The sequence below is a fragment of the Mus pahari genome, chromosome 17 (genome assembly GCF_900095145.1).
Source record: "Mus pahari chromosome 17, PAHARI_EIJ_v1.1, whole genome shotgun sequence".
In the NCBI taxonomy this organism is placed as follows: Eukaryota; Metazoa; Chordata; class Mammalia; order Rodentia; family Muridae; genus Mus; species Mus pahari.
In genome coordinates, this window is record NC_034606.1 from 62790072 (window position 1) to 62810141 (window position 20070).

The 20070-nt window shown below is 46.0% G+C and overlaps 1 protein-coding gene and 1 long non-coding RNA gene across 2 annotated transcripts; both read right to left on the reverse strand.

Annotated features, from left to right (window-relative positions):
• Positions 1-4641: 4641 nt before the first annotated feature.
• Positions 4642-5957, reverse strand: LOC110334555 (olfactory receptor 10AD1-like). The gene is made up of 2 exons (XM_021216282.1): positions 5947-5957; positions 4642-5605 (listed from the first exon to the last, which is right to left on the reverse strand). The coding sequence occupies exons 1-2, from the start codon at positions 5955-5957 to the stop codon at positions 4642-4644; spliced, it is 975 nt and encodes a 324-aa protein (XP_021071941.1).
• Positions 5958-6167: 210 nt separating this feature from the next.
• Positions 6168-18211, reverse strand: LOC110334584. The gene is made up of 3 exons (XR_002381126.1): positions 18065-18211; positions 7201-7320; positions 6168-6837 (listed from the first exon to the last, which is right to left on the reverse strand). It is a non-coding gene; the product is annotated as an uncharacterized LOC110334584 (long non-coding RNA).
• Between the last annotated feature and the right edge of the window lie 1859 nt (positions 18212-20070).

A 20070-nucleotide genomic window follows, 5' to 3' on the forward strand; every position in this document is an offset into this window, starting at 1 on the left:
CATTCTTGAGTCACATAGCACAGAAAACCAAGCTGGTATTTGATCTGGAAGCTTCCTTCCTCCTGGCTAGCTTCACAGTGTCAGGAGGTGGTGGGATGAGGGTTACCAGAGCAGAAATGTAATCAGCAGTCCTCCCAGCTGTGAACCCTTGAGCTACAACACAACCAGCCTGCTATGATGTGATTAGCTCCACAGTGGCACAGATAGCATGAGAGTAACCAACCGCTTTGTACTTAAGTCCGGATTGCTTTGTGGATGACCATTTCTGTTTCACATTGAATTTGCCCCAGCCTAACAGAGGAAATGACATCTAAACCACACTACAACACACTTCCCCTGAACATTCTAAACACCTCCATTGAAAGAAGATGACTTAAATAAATAAAACCCACTCACAACCACCAATCAAACACCAGATATAAAAGCTCAAACCTATTAATAAAAATATTCTTATGGATTCTATGGTTTGGTGTCACCTTGACACAAGCTAGAGTCATGAGAGAGGAAGTAGCCTCAGTTGAGGAAGTGCCTCAACAAGATCCATATGGAAGGCATTTTCTCAGTTAGTGATCAACGAGGGAGGGCTCATCCACTTTCTGGTTGGACTTAAAAACCCACTCCACAAGATAAAACCTATACCTAGTACCAATTTCAGAACCAAGAACCTGTAGCTAGACAGTAAGTTCTCACACTTTTTATTCTGCGTAGTATTACACGAATTTCTGATGACTTACCATCATACCTGTAGATTAATGCATTCCTCATCAGAGGATGGTAAATAATACAGAGACCCATGACTGGTCGTGGTGCAGAGAATGAGAGACTGAAGAATGTCCAACTCTGTATCCATATCACACCCCTCCTTTCAAGGGTTAGTGATTCTTGCAGAAGAGAGAATGCAGACTGTAAGAGCCAGAAGTGGTATGTGACTACAAGTAAAGAATATTTTTCCAGACCCATCAGGGCAACAGCACATATAAGGTAAAAGAAGTTGTAACAGCATGTATAATACCTAAAAAACTCAAGTCAGATCATGCAAAATCCAAGCTGCAAAGTGGAGATGGTCATGAACTCCCACCCCTAGCTGAAAAGTTATTGACACCAGCTACTGCACTCGGGAGAGTGGGCCCTGCACCTTGCCTGGGCAGCACAGAAGAGCTCACCCTGGCAGCAGAGATTGGGGCAGGACATAGAGTTGGCCTGAGGGTGTAAGAGCAGGAGAGCTGGCCCTGCCCCTTGCCTGAGCAAAGCAGGAGAGCTGGGACTGGTGGTGTGGGCATGGACGAACAGATGGGATGACAAACCCAGCTTCCACCCAGGCCCAGATCCAGGGCTTTGACTCGGTTCACCTCAGTATCCACCCCATTTATGAACTGCTGGAGTAGGTGAAGGACTGGTCCTACAGAGCCAAAGCTGCAGGATCTCCATGACACAGGGCAACAAGAGGATAACTGAGAGAAGTCCTGGCGAGGGTCCAGTATTGATCATGTAGCAGAAGCCAGAGGACTTGAACCAGACCAATGACACATTGCAATGAACGCTTGCAAATAAAGGTGTTTGGACAAAAAAAGTATACTGTGTGACACACTGGGACACACCTTAGCTTCCATGGTGAGATAACTTTTAATCTTTTCTTTCCTTTTTTAAAATTTCTATGGAATGTCCTCCAAACTCTTTTGATGAAGCCAGTACTGTTTTGATACCAAAAACCAGACAAATGTGCAAACAAAAAAAGGTGTCTGCAGATTGATGTCCTTGGTGAACAGATAGGTTCAAGTATTTTCACCAAAATACTTGCAAACTGAATACAGGGACACACCAGAAAGATCGTGCTCTGGGGACATTTTACTGATGAGTGATTGATGTGAAAGGGTCCCAGTGGGTGTGGGCTACACCTCCCCTGAGCAGAGGATCCTAGGGTGTACAAAAGCAAGCTGATCAAGCGAGCCATGGAGAGCCAGCCAGTAGGCAGCTCTCTTCCATCGACCACTCTTCCAGGTCCTGTCTTCCGGCTCCAGCCCTGAGGTCCTTATTCTGACTTCCCTCAGTGAAGGCTGTGTAAGCTGAGCCAACCCTTTCCTCCCCAAGTTGCCTTTGGTTGTGATCTTCATCACAGAAAGCTGACTAGAGCAAGAGTGCCCCGGACAAAGAGACCGATACTGGCCAAGGCGAGGAACCTGCAAGAGAGCGAGAGACCAAAGGTGAGTTTCTAGGGGTTACTCCTACAGGAAGGCATTTTACAGGTCATAGTTTGTTGGGGTCTCAGGGCAGAAGGGCAGAGGAGAAAGGGATGGGGTGAGCTAGACTGGGATGTGAAGGTGGTGAGGTCAAGGGTGATGGAAGGGTAGATGGATGGAACGTGGTCTGAAACCACAGGGGAAGCAAGGGGATTGGATTGGAGCCTTGCAATCAGCAGGCAGAGGGTGTGACTGGACAGGAAAGGCCTCACAAGACTTTGAGAGGTAGGGGTGGACAGATGGACACACAGAGTCTTCAAAGCAGGTTGTGTTACAAGTGCATCTACAGATCATTGCCGTTGACCGTCCCACCACAGGCAGCTTTGCAGACAATTCTGTATGCTATTCTCCTCTCAGTCTCAAGCGTCTCCTTTCTTCCCATATCACCACCGCTCACCAGCTTCCTTTTTCTGCCCTCAACCTCTTTCCACGTTTGTCCATGGTTGAGATTTTAGGGCATTACATTTTGGAGTGAAGTTGTCCTGACTGTTTAGGATGTTTAGTACTTTCTGGCGCATGCTCTTAGATGCCAGTAGCGAATCTTTTCAACATTGCCAAATTGTCATTGATTGGGAGTCACTGATCTAGATCATACGTAAAGGGATAGAGGCTGGGAAGAGCCAGGGGAAGGCTGGGGCAGGCAGACTCACAAGCTGTGAGTGACTTAGGAATAAAATAGAAGACAAGAAGGAAGCTCGGAATACTGTAAAGTTAAACTATACAAATGACTATCCGGGCTAGTGATGGTATTCCAGGAGGCACCAAGAGTGACTGTGCCTCTGAGTAATACCTGGACTTGGGGAACTAGACTAAGGGGATTAAGACTTGAAGACCCTGCTTCAAAAAAGAAAAACAGTTTAAAATATTTGTAAATAAATTTGAGTGTGTGACAGAATATTATCATCAGTGCTCACACATTTGCATCTGCACATACAAGTAACAAACAGGCTCACACGTAAGTAACAAACACATGCAGACACACATACACACACTACACACATACATCACACACAGACAAATACACAAACATTGATAAATATACACACACATACACCCCATGACACCGACATACATATACACACACATATACCACATACACCATACACACATACATACAACACATGTACTACACACACAAACACAGATACATACATACACATACAGTACACACACACACACACACACACACACACACACACACACACACAGAGTTGTGCTCCTGAAACTTGATCTGATTTTCTTCTTCATTTACTTTCCCTCAATTCATGCAATCAGTTCTTTGCATTGCACTTCTGTCCCCAAGAAGGAAAGTGTGTTACTAAGGTCTAGGGGGCACAGAGGTCTTTGTGCTCACAGACATGCACTAGGGGAGCCCGGGATGCTAATCACGTGGAGTTATTCCTTCAGTGGAAGGAACCCAAAGCATGTTTCCAACCGGAAGGCTAGCATGGACATGCTTTCTAGCCTGGTGGCCTTTGTGCAGTCTGTGTGGCCAGGGACACTCTGGCGCAGGACCCTCCTGACCCTTCTAGCAAACTCACCGTTCTCAGTCAGTTTATAGAACCTTTCCTTCTGGAAGCTGTCACATGTACTTGACAAAGAGTTTTGATGCAGTCACGTCTCATCTGTATTTAGCCTACTTGGTTCCTCAAAGAGATTTAGGTGAGCTCTGCTGTGCACACAGGGCTGGGTTTCAGAAGCATAGTTTCCAACAGACTGTGCTGTATTTACACATGCCTAAAATAAGCAAGCTGGGGCCAGAAACCTGAAGTTTGAATCAACACTGGCTACGAAGTTACGTTTTGCTGACCTGCCTCATTGCCTCCTGAGCATGTCTCTCTGTTGCCAGTGAAAGTCTAAGAAAATCCTGCTCTCACAAATGATGATCGTCAGAGAAGATTTGCCTGGGCTGAAAGTCAACTAGAGATATGAGACATGGACACTACCTTGGTTAAGGTTTCCATTGCCATAAAGAGACATCATGACCAAGGCAACTCTTACAGAGGAGAACATTTAATTGGGGGCTGGCTTACAGGTTTAGAGGTTCAGTCCACTATCAACATGACAGGAAGCATGGCAGTGTGCAGGCAGATCTGAAGGACCTGAGAGTTCTACATCTTGATCCGAGGACAGTCAGGAGGAGTAGATGACCAGGAGGGGACTCTCTTCCACATGGGGCAGAGCTTAAGTACTAGGAGACTACAAAGCCTGCCCACACAGTGACACACTTCCTCCAACAAGGCCACACATTACAAATATAGTGCCACTTCCTATGGGCCAAGCATGTTTAAACCACTACAGACACAAAAGAAATTTCCCCTTGAGTCCAATGCTAAGGTGGCAATGACTGCTCATTCCTGGACTCTGTCCAGTGGAGGGAACTTTTTCCTTATAGATCTTCCTCCTAGACAGACTCTGCCTGAGCCAGGCTGCCTACCCCAAGAGCCCGCCCCATGGCCCCCTTCATTTCCTTGTTGCGGAAGCTGTAGATGACGGGGTTGCACATGGGGGTGATGATGGTGTAGAGAAGGGAGAAAGGTTTGTCTTTGTCAGGCCCATGTGTACTGCGGGGATTCATGTAAGAGAACATGGCTGAGGTGTAGAAAAAGACAACCACGGTCAGGTGGGAGGCACACGTGGAGAATGTCTTCCCCCTCCCTGAGGAGGAGGCCTTGCGTAGGATGGAGGCCAGGATGCGGGCATAGGAGGTGATGATGAGCACCATGGGACTGAGCAACACCACAATGGCATCCACAAAGATCAACTTCATGCTGAACTCGGGATCCCCGCAGGAGAGGGCGATCACTATGGGAGCCTCACAGAAGAAGTTCTCTATGTGGTTGTCTTTGCAGAAGGGATTCCTGAAAGACATATACTCAAGAAAGATACCATTGACCATTCCAAAGATCCAGGAAGAACACACCAGCCTGACACACACCTTCTGGCTCATGATCTGGGCATAGTTCAGTGGGTGGCAGATGGCAACATAACGGTCATAGGCCATGAAAGCCAAGAGGATGCACTCGGCCACACCCACNNNAAANACNANGTACATCTGNGTCANNCANGAGNCAAAGGAGACAGTNTGGTTCTTGGTCACCAGATGGACCAACATCTGCGGGATGGTGGTGGTGATGAAGCAGATGTCCAGGAAAGACAGGTGTCCAAGGAAGAAGTACATGGGGCTGTTGAGCCTGGGGTCAGTCCATGTGATGAAGATGATGAGGCCATTCATGGCCATGGCGAGGCTGTAGAGAGCCAGGAAGAGGGTGAAGAGCAATGCCCGTGTGGAAGGGGAGCTCTGCTCAAAGCCCACGAGGATGAACTCAGTCACCGTGCTGCTGTTCTTTGGGTCTGCTGTCTGGGGCCTGTTTGTGGATAGGGGACAGAGAAGGCACAAAGGACACAGTTGTATGGGAGGTAAGATGGTCACTTGGACCAGACACCCAGCAACAGGCTTTCCCTGGTGTGATAATAAAAATTTTGGAATTTAGCAAGCTCTGGAGAATCTGTGTAGTAATGGCATAGTCATGACAAATTCCAGGCTCACTGAATGTTCTATGCTTAAATTCTAATTTTAGATGCTGAGGAAGTGAATGTTCCCCTTTGACTGTGGACTGCTTGGCCGCCCTGTGGAGTGTGTGTGTTCTACGTCCTCTCGTTTCTCTCCCCATGAAGTACCAGATTCCCTTAATTCAGGTGACAGTGCCTGGCAGTCATTGCAGTGATTCATGCTTGCCCAGCCAGACTTCCCTAGAGGTGCTTGATCACCACGCTGCACACAAGGAAAGGGGGCCTGGCTGGAGAAGACCCTTCAATATGGGATGCCTTTCCTTTACAATCTGTTTTACATACCATTGGGCAGAAAGGCTTTGGGGGAGAAGGGAGGTCAGTGGGAGCTGCAAAGAAACTGGTTGGGATGTATTGTTTGAGAGAATAGTCTATTTTCAATTAAAAAAAAATCCAACTATGTCTTTGAGAATGGGGTTTGGATGAGCAAGGTTCATAGGTGCCAGCTTTACTGGACCTGGGCCTGCAGAGGGCATGGAGTACATGCGTACTTGAGTACCTGTGAACCCCTAGTGTTTATTTTACACCGTTAGAATCTTAGTATTCAGCTCTTTTCTCGTTACTGTAACATTTAGGGAATCACTGTGTTCAAATTAAATCTCTTCTACTTTCATCTTGTTTGGAGTTAAGATGTATCCCACCTCTCCGCTGCAGGGGCTTTAGATGCCAGTGTATGCCTGCTTAACCCCGTTCTTCAGCACTCCTGTTTTTCCTCCTCTCATTTTGCTATACCCTCATTTGCCTTCTATATGACCATCCCACTCCTGCTAATTTTCACCCCTTCCTCTTTCCCCACTTTCCCATCTTTACTGGTTACTAGCCAGCTAGCTAAGTTGAATTGAACACTCTAACTTTTCAAAGTTTTATATTTCCTTCTGGCCTTGTGGAGGCTACCTCCCCTGTTATGGCTACTCATTACAGGACTAGATTCCCTCGATGTGAGATTTCTTGGTTGACCAAGGCATCAGCCAGGCCTGTTCCTATCATCTGTACATGGGAGAGTTCTGCTATCTAGAGCTACTCCTGTGGTCTGGAATAAGAAGGAAAGGGAAGGGAAGAGAAACAAAGGGAGGGGAAGGGAGCGAAGGCAGAGGGCAGAGTTTAATATGGACCCACAATCCTTCACTCGGCAGACACCTTGAGACTGTGATAATGATTGGGCAACGTACATCATCAGTGAGCCACAATTGAGAGTTCTTGGACTTGGCCAACAAGTTGGCATTTAACTCAATGACTCACGAAGCCCCACTAAGGGTCAGTGCTTGCCTGTAGTTCACTGAGCAGAAACAATACTGTGCCAGCCAGCATCTTGTGCCTAGTTAGGTACCTTAGCATCTGGCCGGTCAGACACCTGTGTCCATGTGGGGGATTTTGTGAAGCAAGTCACGCCTACCTCATCCCTTGGCTCTGCTGCTCAGGCTGTGTCACTGAATCGCTGTCCCCAGAAACAGAGATGGCATGGTGTTTGAGGAAGAGCTGCTCCAGGGAGGATGGTCTGAGCTGGTGGGCCACTCTGGAAGACAGAGGTACCCGCTGAGCTCTGCAGTTCTTTGGCATCCAAGCTATTACAGAAGCATGTCTTCTTAAGCGCATTACCACACTGCGTGTGCACGGCTCCTTGTAGTGTAGGTGAGAGCTGTCACTCTCATGATGCCCTTCGCTAAGGCACACTCTTATCTCCTCACTTGCCTTTTGGGTTGTATATTTTGAACACCTTGCCCTTTTAACATTTTTTTTTGTATCCATGCCTGCCTTAAAGATCTGTTCATTTCAGAAATACAAAAAAATAAAGATATGAATTCTCCTTTAGTTTCAGATGACTCCACACTATTCTGTTGCAAAAACAAAGCAAACGAGCCAAATAAAAATAGCCTCATTCTAAAAGAAATCACTTCTGACAACAAACTGTAGAAATTGGCAGCTATGTCCTCTTTTTTTTTTTTTTTTTTTTTTTTTTTTTTTTTTTGAGACAGGGTTTCTCTGTATAGCCCTGACTGTCCTGGAACTCAGAAATCCACCTGCCTCTGCCTCCCGAGTGCTGGGATTAAAGGCCTGCACCACCAGGCCCGGCTGCAGCTATGTCCTCTTAAACTAATATTTTGGCATGGTGTGTGTGTGTGTGTGTGTGTGTGTGTTTTGAGACAGGGTTTCCTGTGTAGCCCTGGCTGTCCTGAAACTCACTCTATAGACCAGACCAGGCTGGCCTCAAATTCACAAAAATCCTCCTGCCTCTAACTCCTGAGTGCTGGGATGAAAGGTGTGAGGCACCACCTCTTGCCGTCTCTTCAACTAATTTTAATGTCTGAAATGTGATTTGAATTGTTTGTCTCAACATAAATGATATTTAATTTGATGCCATTTTTCTGAAAGATATGCATGTAAACACTCTCACACATACTTGTGATTTCTTTGGTAAGCTAGAACAACATCGTAATTGCCCTCTGCAGACCACACAGAGAAAAGGTACCGACCTTAACTCTACTGACGCCCATGTAAAGGCCAGAGGGTCTCTGGCCTCAGTTAAATTAGCAACAATTTTTAAAACAGTTTATGCCTATCATGACATTTGAGCCTCTATTTTACTACCTTAATGAGGTAATTCAATCTCGTTGAAGAGTCATGGGTAATTCAGTTTGCACAATGGAGTCATACAGTTTCCAGTAAAGAAGAACAGAGAATGAATTCTCTGTAAATCTTGGGTGGTCATCATTGGTTTTACTGACCCACTGTTTTGATAACATTTCAGAACCATCTGCAAGCAAAATAGAAACTTCCCAAAGGTCCAAGAGCTTCTAAAAAGAGCGGCTATTTGTACTGGTGGTTTAGTTACATGAGAATGGGACATGCTCACCTTGAGTACTGCCCCTTCGGTTAGCTAGAGGCTTGATGGGCAGGAAAATGAAAATCTATACATTGTCTTAGTCAGGATTCTCTAAAGGAAAGAATGGATAGAATGACATCTATCTATCTACCTATCTATCTATCAACCCACCTACCTACCTTTCCATCCATTCATCTATCCATCTATCCATCCATCTATCTATCTATCTATCTATCTATCTATCTATCTATCTATCTATCTATCTATCTATCCATCTGATTTATTAGAGTATGTTACAGGCTGTGGTCCTGCTCATCCAATAGCTGTTTCCTGACTGGAAGTCCAAGAATCAAATAGTAGTCCATTCCACAAGGCTGGATGTCTCATGGAATCAGCTGGTCTTATGTATATGACAGAGCCCTGAAAAACTAGGCTCTAATACCAGTGAAGGAATGCCTCAGTCGCAGGAGAGATGAAATTGTCACAGAGAATGAGAGCAAGCAGGCAGAAAGTGAAAGTTTCTTCCTTCCATGTCCTTTATAATGGCTGCCATGAGAGGGTATGGCCCAGATTAAATGTGGATCTTCTTACTTAAAATGATCTGGACTTTTAAGGTGTGTCTTCAAAACTCACATGATCTGGATTAAGAAAAAAAGTCCCTCACAGGTGTGCCCAGCTGCTTGGGTTATTAGTTAATTCTACATGTAGTCAAGGTGACAACCAATAACAGCCAACACAAAGGTTCTAAATATTCTAGTTTTTATGCTTGCATCTATGGCTCCTGATTTGTTCCTAGTTTCTATTTCCAGAGTGGTCTCCCTTTGTGATATCTTTATTGTTTCTTTATTGTTTCTACTTCCATTTCTAGATCTTGCTGGCATGTGCATTAGTATCTGGGTTTGGTGTGAGACTCTAGAAGTTTGAACCAACATCAGGTACTGAGACATGTTGAACTGAATTTTCTTCTTGCCTTAGATGGTCTTGGTGGTTGCAGAGACCCCCACAGGATTGAACACGTAATCCTACCACCAGGTCCCTCTTGAGAAAGACTTCTCCAGAGAAGTCTAGGGAAGTAATTTATCTGGCTCTCAGCTGTTACGGGAGAGATGCCCTTCAGCATGATGAGATTTCTCTGAGGCTCTTAATCACCCACTGCTAAAAGTAGCAAGAACACTTTAGACTACTCCCCCATCCACAGGCCTGGGCTCTAATTTCGCCTTCATGGTTAAAAGGAGAAATGACCTAAGGACACCAGGAACTGAACAGGGAGGGAATGAGCAAATTCAGCAGTAGGCTTGTGACAATCAGAAGATGACATTGGCTTTTATTCACCATCAAGGTGACCCTTCAGGCCTTAAGTGTAATAGAGAAACTCAGACACTGAGAATCCTTGACTGAATATAGCTAATTTTAAGTTGTGCAATGTTTCACGCGCAAGCAATTTAGATGTTTAAAGCAACTACTTAGCAAAAAATAAGAGATAATAATAGATTATTATTTATTCTATTAGAATAGATTATTAGTCTATTAATAATAGAAATAAATGGGCAAAGGACTTGAATAGGCATTTCTCAAAGTAAGATTAAATAGCCAATAGGTGTATGACTATCAGGAAAATGCAAATTAAACCGTATGAGATATGAGCCTGATAGATTAGGTGTCATCAAAAAAGATGAAAGCCAAGTGTTGTCAAGAAGGTAGAAAAAAGGGTCATTCTTCCACGCTGTTGGTGGGGATGCGAGTCCAGCTGTCATATTAAATGTAGCGTTTCCCGAACAACTTTGAAATAGGTGTACCATTTGATGCAGCAGTATCAAGTGTGGAGGAGCCTAAGTTAGCAGAATTAGCGTGCAGAGGAACATCCTTTACTTCCACGTTCACTGCGGCACTGCTTTTAACAGCTAAGACATGAAATCAAAAATCTTGCCGCTACTGGAAATTTTGGGGAGTCTTACCATGGTCATCACACACTACCAGGGAAATCGGGGGCCCTCTTGGGTTTTTTAGTCCTGTTAATGAAAGAACTTAAGATCAGACTCTGAAGAAAAGTCAAGGACAAGTTTATTGGCATTTACAAGAAAAATCCCAAGTCAGGCAAGATGTAAATCTTGACAGCTGCCCAGAGGAGGAAAATGAAGAGAGAAAAAGAGGAAATCATGTCGTTTGTAGGCAGCAGTGAGAGAGCCGGGCAGCTGCCTGGTGGACCTGCAGTCGCATGGCAGATGAGCAGCCTCATGGTGGGGAGGGGGTGTCTTCAGAGAAAGAAAAAAGCCCAAACTACCAGAGGGAACATCCAAAGACTGGCCAGTGGCCAAAATAAGTTATGTTTTTCTGAGTCAGGATTCAAGACGGTGGGCAGACCTGACAGAGCCTCCTGGTGGCTCCGTGGTGACTGAGCCAGGCAGTGGGGAAGAAATGTAAATGATTTCCTTAAAGGGCTGTGAAGACAAGCTGGCTGGCAAGACTATGTTGGAAGAGACTGGTTGGCTGGTCAGAGCAGCAGTGTTGTGGAGGGGCTGAGTGTTCCCCCGTCTGAAGGCTGCATTACCTTTACCTTATGATAGTCTAGCGTTAGTCCCTGGAACTATCTACTGTTCCTTGCCCACCTCTGTCAGAACTTCAGGAAACTACTCTCACATTGGGACATGGAATTTGGAGTTACCCAGGCCATGGTCACTCAAAATGGCCCCAGAATAAATTATTTCTAATTCCCTTTAAGATGAGAGTTTTTATTTTTCTCTCACAGACAGGGTTAATTGCTACTCTTATCTCTTTAGCTTGGCTTAAGGGGGATTCACTTTCCTGGTGGGGGGGGGTGGACCAAAATTGCTGAGGGGTGGTCTCACTTTCCTAAGAAGGTGATCGTCCTTAGCCCGGTGACTGATCTGCTTATCATGGGCGCTTGCCTAGCATGAAAAGACACTGTTGTTTTGTTTTAATTTTCAGAATGTCCAAAAGCAAACAAGCAATGAAATAGCAGGTTATACATTAAGATATGTATTCTATTTGAACTCGAATCAGAATCAGAACACAAAATGAAATTGTAACTGGCCTGGCAGAGATGGCACTGTTTTGAAGGGCCACTTGTGTCCCTTATTTTGGCTATCAGACCGTTGAAACACGGACCCCAAGAAACTAGAATTCCCCTGAAAAGTTCAAAGTCTGGGCCAGCCAGGAGGAAAAGAGATTTGATAGTTGTTAGGTCACTTTAAAAGTGGGACCACACTCTCGCCTAGGACCACCTAGTGTGTAGATCTCTGGCTGTCTGTTAAAACCAAATCTCGCTTCAGCATCCAAAGAGGAATGTGGAGGATGTCTGGACCTATGTGGTCCCTTCCCAGTGTGGCCACACCAGAGACGTTTCCTTTCTCTGCTTTTTATTATTTATTTGGCTATTTTTCTTTTTAAAAAAGATTTTTATTGTTGTTATTTTATGTGTGTGTGTGTGTGTGTATGACACATATGTATGGGTGATCACTGAGACAGGAAGAGAATGCTAGATCCCTGTAGCTGGAGTTATATGTGGTTGTGAGCTGTCTGCTAGGGGAGCTGGGACTAGAACTCAGATCCTCTACAAGAGCAGCCAGTGCTCTTAACTACTGGGTCTCTCCAGTCCCAGTCTGGCTGTTTGAATTGGATTATCAAGGCTGGGTAGTCAAACCTGGCTTCTCAGGGCACAAACTATGACCTTAAATTTCATAACAAAATGCCTCTGTCACCCCTAGCTGGGTGGCTTGCAATGTCATCATTCCCTTTGAACACATAACCCACTTTCTTCAGACATAATTACTGAAAGATGATCTTCAAGGGCAATGCATTAATTTAGCAACAAAATATGTAAATGCTCATTCACGCCCTTCTCCCAAACCACACCTCTTTTCAGGAAACACTGAGATTCAGTATATATAGGCAGAGGGACTTTGGGTTGGGCCAGGTGCACCTGAAAGTCAATTCTAGAGAAGTGTTACTAGCTGAATCTCAAGCTTTTTCTCCTACAAAATGAAGATGAACTCATATAACTCGTGGCTGGCACAGATTAGATGGTATACATTAGTTTCGATTGAGTTTTCCCTCATCTCCCTGTGGTTTTTCTTCATATGGGAAGAACGCTACAAAGACTTAGCCCCCACTCGTAGCCCAACTGTTGCTGTAGTGGAGAGGAGAGGATGTCCCTCCTTCCCCAACCCTCCCGAATATTTCGCTGTCAGAAAGACTGCTCTCTACTCCGTAACCAGTAGTCCCCAGATGCTCAGAGGCCAGTCCGGTGACTTGCAAGCCTACACAGTGAAAACCTAATTCCCAATGACTCCTGCCACCTCAACCCAAATGGCCAGACTTAGGAAAGACACATGGTGCTAACAATTTTAGTATCAACAAGAAAATGACCACCCACCTCTCCTCTCCTCTAATATGACTCCATGCCAACAGCCCAGGAAGCAAGGCAGGCGCATTCTCTTAACACCTACAACAGGATGAACCACAGAGCCTCCCAGGCAAGTCCAGATGGTGACCCGATGATTCAGATGTTCTAAAAAGACCAACTTTATCAGATTTTAAAACCTTACCAGGTCCCTAAAGCTCTCAACTCAAAGGTCTTCCACTGGGCATCAGATAAGAGAATCAACAAGCACTAGATGTTTTTCTTACAAGCACTTGAACTTACTGTAAAACTTTGTAAAACTTTGACAAGTTTTAAACTTCAATGTCCCCAATGGGTCACTGGTAGAAGTATCTTTATGGTGGCAAGTCATAGGCTTCTGGCTATGCAGTAGTCATATGTTTTGGGCCCCATTCTGAGTCAGTCCACTTCAGTCCCCAAACCTGAAACAACCTCACTTAGGGCTCTCTATCTGAGGGTTAGAGGTAAGACTTAATACTTATACAGATTTGGCCTATGTATTCTGTACGACCCACACCCATGCAGCCTTCTAGAAAAATCTCCCCACTACCCATAGTCCTCCTACTAAACATGCCCGAGACTTGGCTCTACCAGAGGCCACGGAGCTTCTGACTCAGGTAGCCACTGTGCATGGTGAATCCTACCAGGAGGCTGCTCTGTCTGACAACGGAGGTCATCAAAGGCAGCTTAGCATCTACTCCAGGCTGCCTCAGGTTCTAAGTCCACCCTTGTCCTCAGTAGACCCCTCAGGAAATTCAGGTTTTAAACCAGGGCTTTGAGGTCACTCCCAGGCATTGTTGTAGATAGAGCTCAGAAAGCAAGGTGCTCCTGCCCGGATACTCCCAATAGAAGGCCCTTAGCAATTGTTACTACACCTGGGTGGGGTGGGGGATAAAGCCTTTTAAAGTCTGGTTGAGTCTCTCCACTGTCATGGGATTTCTTTAGGCCTTGTAGCTCATCTCTGAAGCTCGCCGTACGTGTTGTCAGACTGGTCCTGAAGGATCTTTCAGACCCCTTTGGAGACTGTTCAGCAAAGGGGAGCTGTGTCAGGATAAGATTGGCATCCACATTTTACCCACGTGCCCCCTAGCAAGGATGAAGATGCATACCTCCACTGGATGGACAGAGGCATTCCCCACTAAGACAGAGCTCTGCCCTCACTGTTTGATAATAGCCTGGCTTTCGTTTCCAACACAACTCAGGAAGAGGAAGGGGCTGTTGAGATTGCTACCTCTACATAGCTTGGCATCCACAGTCCTCTGGGAGGGTGAGGAGGGCGAGTTTAACTCTTAAGAGGGTTTTCACTTTGCTCACCCTTGAGTCTCCACAGTCCGGTTCCCATTCTCCTCTCAGTTGTGTCTTTACAGCCTCACATAACTCCCGGGTCCACGATGCACCTGTATCCCTTTGAAGTCCTTGATGGCAGGGATTTCCTCCAGACACACATCTTACTAGATCCACAGACTCATTATCTGTTTCAATGTTACAACATCCTTAGGACAGACAACAAGGCTGTTCTTGGGTACCAGGTTAAGTATAGCCCAAACCAGATTCTGCTCCCCCCTTTTTTTTTCTTTGTGTGTGGGATTATCTCTTTACATCAATCCAGAGTCTGGGTCTATCCTCAAATATTCCCACAAGGTAAAATATCTCCCAGACCCTGTCAAGTCCTGATGTATCTCTGATTGCAGACAGGTGACAAAGTCTGTCCTGGTGTGAGTTTATCTGTCTAGAGTCAAGGTAGCTGTACTCCCGGAAGCTCAAATGGCCTCTTGTCAGCCTCTTGGAGATCTTTGTCTCCTTTACTGTCAAGGTGCAGATGAAATCCATCCTTAAACACCTCTGATCCCAATGGTAAGTCCTGTTGGCAGAACTCCCATACTGCAGGATCACTGGGCCCCTGGGCTAACCACTGGGCGTCTCATCCCCACGAGCACTGTTCCCATATTTTCCTGTCTCCCCCAAATCCTCCCATGGTGTCCTTTTAAACCATGATGGCTTCTGTTATATTTCTTTGCACTCTTGAGCACAGACCCTTTGTTTTTGTTTGGATTCTGCTCTGTTTCTTTGGTTCCTGCTTATTTAATCTTCCTGTACGATTGGTGTCGTCCACATTACAAGCCATGAAGTTCCAGCTGATATTGTCCCAGGGCCACCAATCATTATCACCTATATCAAAACCCGTCTCCAATCACCAAGGATTCCTTGACCTCTAAGCCTTGCCACAGTCTGGCCTTCAACCTCCCGAAAGTCCCTCTTCTCTCCAAAGTGTGGCTCACGGTCATATCACCCCTTACCACACCAACGACGCTACGGTCCCTTCTCATCTCTGAAGCAGAGCCAGAGGTCAAGAGAAGTGTCTCTTGTCAGCGACTAGATGCTGCACATTTGTTAGGGGATAAATGTGGGGACAAGAAAGTTGGAAGCAGAGTGCTGAAAGCATAAAGCTAAATTCCTCCTAACACTCAGTCCCTAGCAGCTTGGGGTGTGACCCGGAGAATTGATGCCCTGTAATTAAAGCCTAGTGACCAATGGCACCTCACCCCAACAGAGAGTCTCAGGAAGGGCAAAGGATGCTTTAAAATGTGCTTTCTAACAAGCTAGTGATATAGATGACCACCTCTTACCTGTCCAACTGGACACAAATAGATCAAAACGCCAGGTGACTTCCCTTACAAGCTTTCAAAGGCTCTCCTTTCTCCTCAGTTTAGCTGATCCCTCCCATCTCTCCCTCATCCCTCACATCTATCTCTCTTCCTGTTGTTCCCTCTCCCTCCTTCTCTGGGAATTTTTCATTGTTTCTGTCTATACTGTCTAGTCTTTTAAAAAATGTTTATATGGATTTTCGTCTGGTAAATGCTTTACCCATGCACCTTGGCTCATCATTCCAGATGCAACACACTGAACTTGCCACTTTACAGATAAATTTACGTATCCTTTCTTTTTACTTGGCTCCTAGAAACAACCTCTCTCCACTTCCCCAAGACACCACCACCACCACCACCACCACCACCACAACAACAACAACAACAACGTGTGGGACACACGCTCTTTACCACAGCCTTTAAGAGAAGTCTGCCCATGAGTCACACCTCAGCCTCTTTTTCCAAGGGAAAGGAAAGAAAAACACCAGATGGAAAAACAGAGACACAAACATAGACCGGGAGAAAAAAATGGAGAGGAGACATAGTAATCAGAGAGACGGAGAAGGATCCAGACCTGTGGGTTATGATCATTGGAAAACAGAGTTCCGATGGTCTCAGGAACGAAGACACCGCTCTGCAGCAAAACTACAGTTATGAAGTAGCAATGAAAACAAGCCTGTGGTTGGGGAGTTCCTAAGACCATGAGAAACATGTGCTTTCTAATGGCTGTGATCCACAGGTTGAGAACCACTGCACTAAAGACTATAGAAAGGCAAGGAGAAGAACAAGGAGATGGAATTAAGTTGGCTGAAACACCCTGAGAAATTGAATCAAGGATATAGTGAACATGGATGCTTCATTCCGGTTGGCTAGCTTTCATACTGCTGCGGTGTGTGTGCGATGCATGCACAAATGTTAGTGGTACCCAGCTCTAAACTCTTGAGAGTTACAATGACTGGCCTGACATGACATGTCCACTGGTAGAATAGTGTCATTAATTTCATAAGAGTAAGCAACCACCTTCTGCTTGGATAAGGCCTACTTCACAAGTTGAAACCCCTACCTGGTGCTGTTGCTGCAGTCAAGAACTTGTGGCGAACCATGTCACAAAGCCCAGACACGAACCCCATACTACCTTGTTAAATGGGCACAACACCAAACAGACTCCTAATGACTTGGTACCCCCATAGACAGGTGTACCTCTTAACCCCCACCAGAGAAATTTCTCTTTGCAGGAAATGGCAAACCATACAGAGACTTAGAATTGGTCAAGGTGCAGAGATGAGAGACTGAGGAATGCGCAGCCCTAAATCAACAGTTTTATCAAACCCCTTCCTCTCAGCCTTCAGGGCTCATTGTGTAGGACAGGGCAAGAAGAGTCTAAGAGCCAGAGGTGGTGGATGCCTTGAAGGGAACTGTGGTTTCCAGGCACGCCAGGGCAGCTCCACATATGACCGCAAAGCAGTCATGACAACATGCATGAGACTACATAGGCTCGAGATGGACAAATCCTCACCATGCAGGGGGGAGGTGAGAATGAAGTCCCACTCCTAGCGGAGGAAGCAAGTGATAGATGCAGGGAAAGGGAGAGTCAGCTTTCTTAAGGGTGTGGTCCCTGCCATGTTGTCTGTGTTCTCACAGAAGTCCCATACACCAAAGAGGGTTGACAGAACACATATTTGTTGAGTTAATAAAAAAAAAAAAGAGAGAGTGCACAAAGTTGGATGGATACAGGTGGATCTGAGGGGAGTTTGAAGAGAGGAAAGAATGTGATCAAAGCATAACAAAATTCTCAGTAAACTAATAATACAAATGCCAAGGAGGGAAAGTCTGAACATAAAGAAAAGGTTAATATAAAGAAGCACACCAGGAAACCCAGACTCCAAAGTTTTCACCTACAGACAGGGACAGAGAAATGAGTAAGAACCCCTGTGAAAGGAGCCAGGGAGGCTGGGCTGCTTGGCTGGCGATGTGGGAGCAGAGCTGAGGAGCTGGGTACCACCTCAGGCTCTAGGAAGAAGAGATTGAGTGGAGATGTCTCTTTCTGCCTGCTCTTGGAAACTGGACTCTATATGTCAGTCACATCCAAACTCAATAGTCCTGGCCTTCTACCCCAGCCAGGACTGACACCATGATGGAATTATGGAAGGAAGACACAGAGGAAGAAGTGGCCAGTTAAAGATCCAGGGCAGCAGAGACTCTGGTAGACTCTAGAGAGGGAGAGAGGGAGCAAGGGAAAGGTTAACAGAGTCAATGCTGTGACCCCTCCCTCTCATGGCCACTGTGTGGTGTGAATGCAGATAGTCTCTGAGAGACCCGGAGTATGCTTGGCTCTGGGGACAAGGTCAGAGACAAGGTCAGCTTCATAGCAGAGGAGAGTTCATTCACTGACCTTGACCGTGGGGTTTGGGACAGGCCGATGAGGGCATTGTGCTGGTCTTGGATGCAGAAGAGAGATCCAGAGGCTCAGGGTGAGGGTGCAGGGTGTTTGCTGCAGATGAGCTGTGCATTTATAGGGCTGTGGACTTGGGCTCCTTTCCTCCCTGCTCTCCCTCCTATCTCTCAGGTGTGCTCGCCTGAGCACGTGAACCCCTTGCCCTTCCTCAGGCAGATGGGAGCTTCCAGGTGGTTACTATGGCAGCAGGCTGTATTAAGGCCAAGTGTTTGTACTTAAGGTCTGACCATTCCAAGTGTGTCCCTGGGGTGTGTGGTGGTTTTACTTGGTCCATTTCAAGGCTCCCTGGTGAGACCATGCTCATGGCAAGTGACCTAGAGAGCCCAACACACTCCCAGGTTTTCTTGAAAAAGTTGTGCTCTAGTATAGAAGGGGACTTAGCAAATACGATCATTGTATCTTCAGGTCAGGGAGTCCTTTAACTCTTGCACACTTCGTTCCCAGTTGAACTTTGAATTAATTTTCTTGTCAGGGTTTCTGCTGGCTTAATTGCCATCTTTTATGTTGTCACCAATCATTTTGTCACGTGATTGTCCTGTGACCAGCAGGACAGTGTCACCCACCAGATAGCTTGGCACCCACGCTGTGCCAGCACCATAATGTGGTGGTTAAGCACCCACAGAAGATCTCCCTAATGGAGCTTGATTTCTGCATATCCTTCATTCCCTTGCCTTCTCCACTATTGCAATTCTCTTCTTCAGAAGGCAGACTTACTCTCTGGTTCGATCTGCTCTGCTCATTATTCTTCCCAAGCCTTGATGTCTACTGACTTAGCTGCCCTTTAAACCCTTCATGATCTAGGCTCCCACAGACTCCCAGCAGTTCTTCTTGATCTTGGGATGCTATAGAGTGTGGCAGTTTGAATATGCTTGGCCTAGGGAATGGCACTACTAGGAGGTGTGGCCTGGTTGGAGTGGGTGTGGCCTTCTTGGAGGATGTGTGTTACTCTGAAGGTAGGCTTTGAAGCGCTGCTCAGTGTAGAAGTCAGGCTTCTAGCTGCCTGCACACAGTCTGCTCCTGGCTTCCTTTGGATGAAGATGTAGAACTCTCAGCCCCTTCTGCACCGTTTATACCTGGATGCTGCCATGCTCCCACCTTGATGATAATGGACTGAACCTCTGAACCTGTAAGCCAGCCCCAATGAAATGTTGTCCTTATGAGAGATGCCTTGGTCATGGTGTCTGTTCGCAGCAGTGAAACCCTAACTGAGCCAGAATGCAGATGTGCGATGCTTGTGTTCTAACTCATCCGAAATGTGGAGGGTTCTCTGCTCGCAGCACACCTTCTACCGTCCTCTCCCAGTCTGGGTTTTCACTCGGTCTAATATACTCAGGATATCTCGGCAACATGTCTCAATTTGTATATGATAGGGCACAACCTCAAAACATGAAGAAGTAGACATTTACAGTGTAAGATGTCTGGTGCTTCTTCATATAGTGTCCTGGTTGGGTTTTTTTGATTTTTATAATCAACTTGATGTAATAATCAAGGGTTACTTGGGAAGAAGAACCTCCATTGAGGAGATGCCTCCATCAGATTACCTGAAGGGGAGACTGTGGGACTGTATTTTTGGATTGGTGATTGACATGAGAGGGCCCAGCCCTCTGTGGACAAGGCAACCCCTGGGAAGGTGGTCCTGGGGTGTATAAGAAAGCAGGCTGAACAAGCCATGGGGAGCAAGCCAGTATGCAGCACCTCTCCACAGCTTTTGCATCAGTTCCTGCCTCCAGGTTCCATCCTGGCTTCCCCTGGTGATGGACTGTAACCTATAAACCCGTTCCTCCCAGGCTGCTTTTGGTTATGATGTTTTGTGACAGCAGTAGAAAGCAAGCTAACATGTATAGGCACTCAAAATCTCAGAAGCCACCTCTTCCAAGCTCTTTTAAATGCCCGAGAACGTCCTGGGCTCAAAGACGCATGGATATAAGAAGTGAGAAGCTCAT